At 51.6% G+C, this 9,799-nt stretch overlaps 1 protein-coding gene across 1 annotated transcript in view; it reads left to right on the plus strand.

Annotated features, from left to right (window-relative positions):
* Positions 1-8,449: 8,449 nt before the first annotated feature.
* EVX2 (even-skipped homeobox 2) overlaps positions 8,450-9,799 on the plus strand; it is a 2,566-nt gene continuing 1,216 nt past the window's right edge. Inside the window, exons 1-2 of the mRNA XM_010859819.1 lie at positions 8,450-8,876; positions 9,774-9,793. Coding sequence (XP_010858121.1) covers positions 8,450-8,876; positions 9,774-9,793 — 447 coding nt within the window. The remainder of the gene's footprint in view (positions 8,877-9,773; positions 9,794-9,799) is intronic.

The following is a 9,799-nucleotide window of genomic DNA, read 5'->3' on the forward strand; positions in this document are numbered from 1 at the left end:
TCCCGCTCGGGGCCGTGCCATTGGCTGCGCGGGGCCACGTGGGAATGGGGGGCGCAGGAGAGCCTGGCTCCCGGCCGGGGCCCGGGACCCACCCACCCAGGGCCCTACCCCTCCCCAGCTCTTGTGCAGCCCACCGCCCCTTTCCGCCCGCCCCCGGACTCAGGCGTTTGCGGCGCAGCCACCCCCACGAGCTGATTGCGCGACCGCCCATCCTGGGCCCTGTCTGCGACCGAGGCGGGCGCCGAGGCCTGCGCCTTGTCTCGGCCACGGCTGTTTTTGCCACCTCTCCTCGGCTTCCTGAGCTGCACAACTAAATGAGGCAAAGGACAGAGATGATCAGAATGATGTGAAAACAGACGGGTTTTGATCCTGTTGCTTAATGCCTGGGATTAGCTGACCTAGACCCCAAACCCGAGGGAGCTAATTTTCCCTACCTTGCGCGTTGTTACAGGGCGAAGGCTTTTAATGCAAGTTCTCCCAGGCGATCCTCCGAATTAAGACCAATTGAAGCACAACCCCCTCCGCCCCAGTTTGCACACACTGTCCACCCGGAAAATGCCCACGAAGCCGCCCTGCGGGCGGGAGGCAGAGACTTACAAGTAAATCAAGCGGACGAAAGACCGGTCCTCGGAGCGGCGAACCCGAGAAAAGTCCGGAAGCCTGGTCCACGCTATTCGCCTCTACAGTCAAGCCAGCCGGGAGTGGCCTCCTGAGCTGGGCTCCCGAGCCCTCGCGCAGCCTTCCCGGGTCCGCAGAAAGCTTCTCTGCCGCCCTCCTGGAAACTTCTGCGCCTCGCCCTGCAGCCGAACTGCCTCATGCATTTTGCAGCCACCACCCACCCCCGCCCGTTACTCACACCAATTAATTGAAAACTTCACTTTCCCAGGGGCCTTTGTTTCGCTTTCTTTTCCTAGCTGCCAACTGCAGAGAATCGAGAGGGGCAGATTAAGAGAGTGTTTTTCCCAAGCAAACTTGGGGCTTGTAGTGGGAACAGCCCAAAGCAACAGGGTCTGACTTCGAGGGGGTAGAGCGGGCCCCAGACAGCCCTGCCAGGGTGCGGGGATCACAACCCTGAAGCCTTTTCAACACTTCGTTCCATTACTCGGCCACAGAATCCCAACCCATCATCCACCATCTTAGCCATTGTCTGGTGTGAGTCCTGTGGCAAATTTAAGGATCCACTTTAGAAGCAACGTTACATCTAATGAGCCGAGGATATTGGAGTGTGTGGGAGAGCCCTCAGAGCGAGCCCATTTTGTTCTGTAGGATTAGCTCCCCAGGCCAGCCCATTTCCAAGAAAATCGCTTCCACGAGCCTGTGATTGGTGAGGCCAGCCTGTCACCTAGCCCTGTTGTTTCTGGACCAAGACAGGACCCGGATGGGGCAAGCAAAAGAGCCAGGGAGGCCGTCTTGGGCCTGGTCAGACATCGCAGGGTGGGCTGGTGGTGTTGGGAGTGTTGACACGCAAAACGCAGTAACCATAAAAGGCTCAAATAAAGGGGAAAGTTATGAGAGGGGCGCTGGAAAGGAAAAGCAGGAGACTTGACCTTTTTGAAGTCTTAGACATGTTCATGATCAATTCGAGACAGGAGGGGCCTAAGCCTCTGCAGAAAATTGTAGGGACTGTAACTCTGCTGGTGAGAACAATTTTGGCTACTTGAGAGAAGGCAGAAGTTAGCAAGAGAAGCTGGATTTTTTGTTTGTTTGTTTAATACCAGCCAGAGCCAGGTAACAAGGTTGCTGACTTTTTGGAAGAGTTTGGCTAGGGTCTCTTTACCCAACAATATCAGTACCAAACCAATCATGGAGGCCGCCCTGAAATGCTCTTATTTTTCCTTTGTATCCTTTTCTTTTTCTCAGAGAGGGAAAACATGTAGATACTTGAAAAATTTTTTTCTGTGACCTCAACAAATTTGTCGAAATATTTCTAAAACGTAACTGGAACCAACGAACTTTCAGCCTCTTAAAACTAAATATCACTGTGATTTTGAGTTCTGGAACTTCTGTTCCATTTTTATCTGTTAATACATATTAATGACTGATTATATGCTTAAAAATGAGGAAAATGACATTAAGATGAGAAGGAAGGACTTGTCAAGTTTTTCTGATTTCAGACAGCCCCTCATTTTTGGCTTAATTGTCCATGCAGCAAAGTAATTTGTTCAGGACTGGAAGCAAAGTCTGAATTAATGCTCTGTGAAAGACACTTCTCAATGGTGGCCATGTCTCTAGTTTCCTTGTGGAACTCTGGCAAGACATGGAGTTACTCTACCCATCCTAGCCAGTGGATATTCAGAGACCAGGGAGGTTTTGAACAATAAGCCTAGCCTCTTGCTATTCTGTAGTTGTATTCTCTTCCAGTACAGCTTTCTAGATCCTGGCCCTGGAGGAGGGGATTCCCCTTAGGAAGGAGGTTCTGACTTGATCCTGTGAAGGCCCCCTAAACCCAGCACCCCAGGGCAACTTCTGCTATTAGATCATGGGGCTGTGGTTGAGTACCAGGCAAAGTCAGGGCTGCTCTGTTTATGAACTAAGATGACACACAGTTTACAACTCAGAGTGGTAGGTAGTGGAGGAATTTTGAGGCTGAACTTGCAGAAACATTTCATTTAACTTGTATATCCTGTATACCCTGTATCCAAGCTGATTTTAGGTTTAAACTTCATGGGAAATTTTTTCTTTAGCTGGCCAGGAGCACAGATTGTATGTGTATGTTGAGGGGGTGTATTATGTTGGGGCTTTAACAACAGAAATAGTCTTTGTTACATGAAAATCTTTGCAGTCTCCAAAAACTGATGTGCAGTTATTCACTGAAACCAGTTTTGCCATCTTTCCTGATTTTGGCGAGAAACTCAAGATGGCCCTTCATTGACCAAAGCCCTGCTCTCCTCTCCCACTTGCTCCTTTCCCTCCTTAGCCTGCCCAAACACTGTTTTTTGGGAATTGATGCTGTTCTGGAAGTCACATCCTCTTTTTTCCTCTTTGTGGCTGATATTTCAGATCATGTCCCTGTCCTGGACTGGGGAATGGGTAGATACAGGCTGCAATTTAGATTTATTGAAGAACATAAGTTCCTCCCCTCGCCAAGAAAGCATCGAGCTCAATTAATCACTTAATCGGTGGCCATTACAACAATAACCTGGTCCTAACAGAATGGAGTCGCAGGAACTACTTTGAAAATGTTTTCTTTGATGGCCACACCAGAAAGTGCAGGACACCACCCTAATTAACCTGTAAGAAGCCAAAACTGCAGCGTAGAAATAGTCTTAATTCCAAAGTAAAGTCTTAAATCCAGTGGAACAGGCTGGACAGTTCTTGGTTAAGACCAAGTCTGTGCTCTGCCAACTTTGGAGCTAATTTCCCTCTGCAGGCAATACCCAGTTTCACTCAGGCTGGAAATATCGAAAGGATTAAAAACAACAACAAACCCGGGGTAAAGAAAGGGGTCGTTAGCAAAAATGAGACAGCGGAATCCTGAGTTTAGGCACTTTCTGTGTCTGAGATGTATTCCGTTTGAATTTAACAACACAGGCTTTATTAAATGTAAATTGTTTGCAACAACAACAAAAAACCGCTTCAAACCGAAGTGTTATTTGGTGAAACCAGGTTTACCTCCCGCAGGGCGGTGGGCTCCTCCAGTCCTGGAGGGAATTAAGCACAGGGAGAGTCTTCCCTCTCACAGAAGCACTAACCTCACTACGAAGGGGACGCCGCAGCGTGGGTGCAGAGCTGGAGGAAGAACCGGATAACTTGTTGCCCGCCCCCCCCTCCCCCGCCGCCGCCCGCAGGGCCTGCAAACCATCTTCCCCTGTTTTGTCCGACAACTCAAGGTGTGAGGTTGTCCTTGGAATACTTCTCCAGCAGTATCAGTAACTGAAGTCCAGTAAGTGCTCACTCTGTCGGCCCTTTGAGATGAAAGAAAATAAGTAAGTCTCTCTGTCTCTCCTTCCTCCCCCGCATTCCGCAGAGCCCCGCTGTCCCTGTGGGAAATCCACTTGTGGTCATCGACAGAACGAAGGGATGAAGTGTAGGGAAATGCCTAACCACGAAGGGGCGGGGGTTGGGGTGGGGGGCGGGGAGGAGGAGAAGGGAAGGAGGCGGAAGAGTAAGTGATGCGGCTTAGCTTCCCGGCTGGACCGTGCGCAGTTCCCCAGGTCCGGCGCTAGATGTCCCTGCAAGTTTTCCTGTCGCGTCGGAGGGCGCGCGGGCTTCAGGCAGGCAGCGAGTCGTGTTAGTCCAGGAGTCCAGGGAGAAAATACCCTCCCAGCCCCCACCCAAGGCGGTCCAGTGGGCGCAGGATTGTAGGAGAAAAGAGAAGAAGAAATAGACGCAGCCAGAGAGGCCCGGGAGGGAGAGCGCGAGGCCGGCCTGCAGAGGGACGGCAGCAAAAGTTTGCCAGTTACAGAGTCCGCGCTGGAGTCGCCAGACCCACATCTTTGCTAATAAACCGAAACCCCCGAGCCGTGGCAGCGGCACTAAGCCTAAAGAAAATGTACCCGGAGATCGAAGCCCAGGACCTAGCCGTCCTGCTCTCCCCCTCCACCCAGCGGCCCCTGTCCTGGAGAGGGCTTGCGTCCCGCTGTGGACCTGCCAGTTTTGAGCCCCGTTCGCTAGGAGTCTTCCTCCGAAGTCAGGAGACAGGCCCCAGAGAGGTTTTGGGGGCTCCACGGCATCTCGGGCTCTACGGGTACCCTTCACCCTTCGGACAGCCTGCACACATTTTCATTACCAAAAGTGTAAGCCAAAAGTGTTTACCACTTCACCTCTCAGGACCCGCCACTGCTCAAGAAACAGGTATTTAGTCTGGAGGCCTAACAACAACAACAACAAATTTAGGCCTCTTTCATGTAATTCCTCCTTTGGAGCAAAAAGTGCATTTCAGTCCTTTTGGAGAAAGCCTTCCTGAACCCTCACCCCCAACGCGTCTTAAAAATTCCTGCCAAACCGTTCGGGCATGGGTTGACTTTTATTTTTGAGTGAGTGAGTCTTGTGCCTTGGTAGTGAGTAGGGAGTCCTGGTGGCCTGGAGGGTGTGTCTGAAAACCAGGGGCTTTTGACAGGCCGTACCCAGTCTCAGCCTGGACATTCCAGAGGTGCAAGGTTTGGGCATTTCAATAATAACCCTCAACAGAATTGTGTCAGTCTTCTCACTACCTCTATACAGACTAAATGTTTTTGAGGTAGGCCTATATTTAAAGAAGACACATGCAAAATAAAAGAACCAACCAAAAATGCTGCCCAAAGCTTTATAATACAGTATATTTGGATGCGATCAGCGATAACTTAAATCACAAGCAAGTTGTCTAACCTCCATGTAGAAAGGTTCTCATCTCTGAAAAAGGGATAGTAATAGAATCAATTTCTATAGTTGTGAGTTTTAGAGGAGCTAATATATGTAAAAAGCACTTGTAATTTCAGAGTAAAAGCTCCATACAGGTCGGCCAGTATTACTACTACTAGTAAATGTGAAATCTAAATAAATTAAGGGACATTAAATATTGGAATGTTCAGTGTCTCCCATGAAACACTGTCTGCTAAACGGACTTCATGAACAATTATAGGTGTCTTTTAGTGTGAAGAGTTTTCCTGACATGGTATCGAATGTACTTTTCATAATAAACGTGCTAGAATAGCAATATTAGTGTTATTTAAAATGTGCAAAATAGTTTTCAAAACCACTAATAAATGAAGGTGTCGCCAAGAAATGGTGTTCTCCCTTTCCATCAGACTGAGGTACGGTTTGCCACAGGCTTTGGCACTAGAGCCGAAGGGTCCCACAGGAAGGGAAGAAGTTGGAGACCCACCCACGGGGTGAAGGAGAAAGGGGCTGCGACCCAGCCACCCAGCGGCGGTTCCTGCGATTGAAAGTAGCTCACAGCCGCTGAAACCGCTAGGAAAACAGACGGGGGCGCCAAACGACAGCAATAAAGACATTCGTGACTTCCGCTTAAGTCGCTCCTCCGCGGATCCCACCCTCTGCCAGGGCCTTGACCCGCCCACGGACCAGAGCCTGGACCGAAGTGTCCCGTTCAGTCCCCAGAGCTAAGTGGGACTAGGGGGAACACTTCCCAAGTTCCTGGGACAGCCCCCCTCCTCTGGGCGCGGCCTGCCAGAGATTGTGAAACTGGGCACCCGGACTATGGAGCAGGGAAGGAAAGGTGGGGGCATCCGCTCGGCTGAGCTCGGACCACGTTAATGGCCTGAAAGCTAGCGCGAGAAGGGCTCATAGTGCTTGGAATCAGGTGGCCTCTGGGGCAGGGGCCGAGGTGGAAGCGGATGGTGTCTTCCTCCGAACTCCCGACTCTCACTTTGCTTCCCACCTCTCACCTCCCCAGCCACCAGGCAGGTGCTCCAGCTTTCCATTTTTCACCTTTGGGGGTAGAATTCCGGTTATAACCTTAAAGAGGTGGGATTGATTTTCGAAGCAAAGCTCGCGTTTAAGTTGGTGCCAAGGGGAACAGGAGAGAAACTTTTGGCATTGACTGTGTGTATAAATGTATATAAATATATTTCACACCTCGTCTCCTCTTACATTCCTGACTCCCCCAATGGGTACAAGGTTAAAAGGAAAGCGCCAACAGAGAGATGGGCAAATAGATCTCGGGTTTGCCCCTAACGCACCCCCTAGGTCCTGGGTGTGGCGGCAGGGAGGAAATGGGGGGGGGGTCTGGGTTGGGGTCTGGGTTGGCGGTAAGGCGGGGATGCAGGACCCGAGACTAGCCCCCAGATTGCCAGGGTCTCTCCGCCTCTTTGGAAGCTCCACAGGCCGATATCCCGGTCTTGTCTCTATCCGCCCTTGTTCCTGCCTGCGGTCGTGGACCTCTCCCCCTGGGCAGCTGGTAGGTGGACTTGTACAGCTAGTTGGGGGTCCGAGCACCGTGGCGCGCAAGCGAGGGAGGAGACGCGCAACGGCCTTGGGTGAAGATTGATCTTCGTTAAAATGGTTGCCTCCAGCGTCATTATGACCATCAAAGTTATCACCAAGAGGCTCAGCCGCCAAGCTCAGGTCGCGAGGAGCAGCGGCAAGGCTAGTCCTCGATTTTTCGCGCGCAGACCCAGCGCAGAGATTATCCGAGGCCACAGGTAAGGGGCTGGGGCGGGAGAAGGGAGGAAGGCGAGAAAGAAGAAGGGCACAGTGGGAAAGAGAGGGCAGGAGGATGGTAGGGAAGGGAACCAAGACTGTTTTTTTCTCATCTTTGACCTCGAAATCCAGCGACTTTGCCACAAATAATTCGATGTGAGAAGGGGTTGGGGGAAAGCTGGCAACGTAAAAGTGGAATTGGGGCCGCCCATATGGCGCTGTAAATTGCGACTGTGTTTAAAGTTAGCTGTAGAATTCTGCTATGAAATCGTCCAGCCGAGTTCATTTCCCCCAGGGAAAATGCGTAGGCGAGAAGCCTATCCATCAGCAGGATTATAAAAGTGAAAAACCCGGGACTTCAAGTTCAGAACTCACTCTGCAAACGGTGTTAAAAAATCTGAGAGGACCTAATGATTTCCGTTTGGAGGCGCGGGCCCAACGCACCTCCCCAGCCACGTAGCACTGAAGTGCTTTCAAAACTCTAGGAGATTCTCTCTCTCCCTCTCTCCCTTCTGGGGTGGGAGGAGAGCAGCCAGGCTGAGATGAAGTGGGGAGGGAGAGAACTCGGCGTCCTATTTGTTAAATAAAACACATATTTGGTTCTGAAATTCTAAAGATAAGTAATCCAGACAGGAGCGCAAGGTCTTCTCCTTACGCAACTCTTCCAACATCCTCCCCCTTGTCCCCCCTCCCTCTTGTAAATGTAAAAAAAAAAAAAAAAAACCCACTTCCCGACGATCTACTCTGGAAAATCAAAGCATTATCTATTATTTAACACGTATCTGTGTCCGAGGAAAAATGAGGAAGGCGCTGCATGATTAGGACCTAAGGGGCAACCCAGCAAACTGAGAGCGTAATGATGCCCCTAAATGAAGGGGGAAATGTGCCGCGGCGCGCTCTATTAATCAGACTGTCAATTTCACCCCCGAGGCCAAACCCCCGGGCGAGCAGAACCGGCTCTGAGCGGGCAAAGGACCGGAGACTTCCTCCTCACTTCTTGTCTCTTCTCGCCTCCTACCTGGATCTATTTGTCTGCTCTGAAGCCGCCTTCATTACCCACTGACAGGAACGTGTATTTATTTGCTTATAAACCTGTTACAATAAATGATTATTCGAACAGCGTCATTCGTACCTTAATGACGAGCGAGCGCTACTTTTTGATGAATGACATCTCGGGCTCGGAAGGATGTATGGGTCATTTTGACCAGTCATTCCCTCGCTCTGGCATCCCACAATTTTTCCGCCTCCCTCCAAAAGAGATAATAATATTTAGAGGCGCTCGCTGGGGCTGAATGAGAATTAGCCCTCGGCGCAGCCCATCATTAGGACGGGACAGCCGGGCCACTGTGACATTTTTTAGAAAGCTGAAATGATGGAAAGAATAAGAAAAGAGATGATTCTGATGGAGAGAGGGCTGCACAGCCCTACGACCGGCAAGAGATTCTCCAATTTGTCCGACTCGGCTGGCAATGCTGTGCTTGAGGCCCTGGAAAATTCGCAGCACCCGGCTCGCCTCAGCCCGCGCCTGCCGTCCGCCCCCCTGCACAGCGCTTTGGGAGCCCTCCCTGCCAAGGGCAAATTCGAAATAGACACTTTGTTCAACCTGCAGCACCCGAGCAGCGAAAGCACCGTCTCCTCCGAAATCGCGTCTGCCGCGGAGGGCCGAAAAAAGCCGGGTCATTATTCAGAGGCGGCCGCCGAGGCAGACATGAGCAGCGACGTGGAGGTGGGCTGCTCGGCGCTGCGCTCCCCTGGCGGCCTCGGAGCGGTTCCGCTCAAGGAAAACAATGGCAAAGGTAATCGCGCTGCCCGCGCCGCGCTCTCCAGTCCCATTCTCTCTGTTCCTTCGCTGCCCTGCGGGCCCTTCGTGGTGCCTTTGCCCCTCTCCGACCCTCTGCAGCAAGCTGCACCGAGCTGGTTCGGGCGGGGGCGGGACGCAGGCGTGGGACCGTGCCCTCCGGCTCTGCTCCTTGAGCCTCCCAGAGAGACGCAGGCCTACGGCCTGCCCTCGCTCCTAAGTCGGAGAAAAGGTTTTCCGCTTGCGGGTCTAAACGCCCGTGCGAGCCGATCGACCCCGAGCCATCCACTGAGTCTGTCCGGGGGAAGGGTGCCCTGGGCAGCTGCTCTGAACTCCGCGGCCTCTGAACCCCGAGGCCGAGCGGAGGAAGCATTCTAAATAAGTCAAGGGAGCCTCGCTGGGCACCTTTGGGAGACCCTCTTGGGTCAGCGGGAGAAAGTTGAAAAGTAGAGTTCACCCCTCAATGGTTCCAGTTTGAGTTGTTGCTGTCTTTCGAATCTTGAAATATTTTAAACAAAATTCCAGAGCCAGTCAAAGGAAGGTTAGAGGCCGACAGAAAGCTGCCCTGCGGTCTCCAGATCAAGGAAAATCCAGAGCTTCCCAAACTGAGTTTAGATGTAGGCTTTTCCCCTTGGCCAGTTTTCCTCCTGAGTTGAAAATTTCCAATTATTAAAACAAAACTACCGTCCTTAATTGAGTTCCTATTATTTGGTTATGAAGGGCTCCCCAAACTTTATTGATTCCATTAACGGCACCAATTTGTAAACATGACAGACCCCATCAATTTAGGCAGCGCCTCGCCTTCCTCTCGTGGCTTCCCCCATCCGCGTGCAGCCTCAGCGCGGGGATCTCGGTCCTACAGTGACTCATGCGCTGCCGGCCGTTTGTTTGGCAGGGTTCGCAGAGAGTGGCTCAGTCGCG

The sequence above is a fragment of the Bison bison genome, unplaced genomic scaffold (genome assembly GCF_000754665.1).
Source record: "Bison bison bison isolate TAMUID 2011002044 unplaced genomic scaffold, Bison_UMD1.0 scf7180017864460, whole genome shotgun sequence".
Taxonomy (NCBI): domain Eukaryota; kingdom Metazoa; phylum Chordata; class Mammalia; order Artiodactyla; family Bovidae; genus Bison; species Bison bison.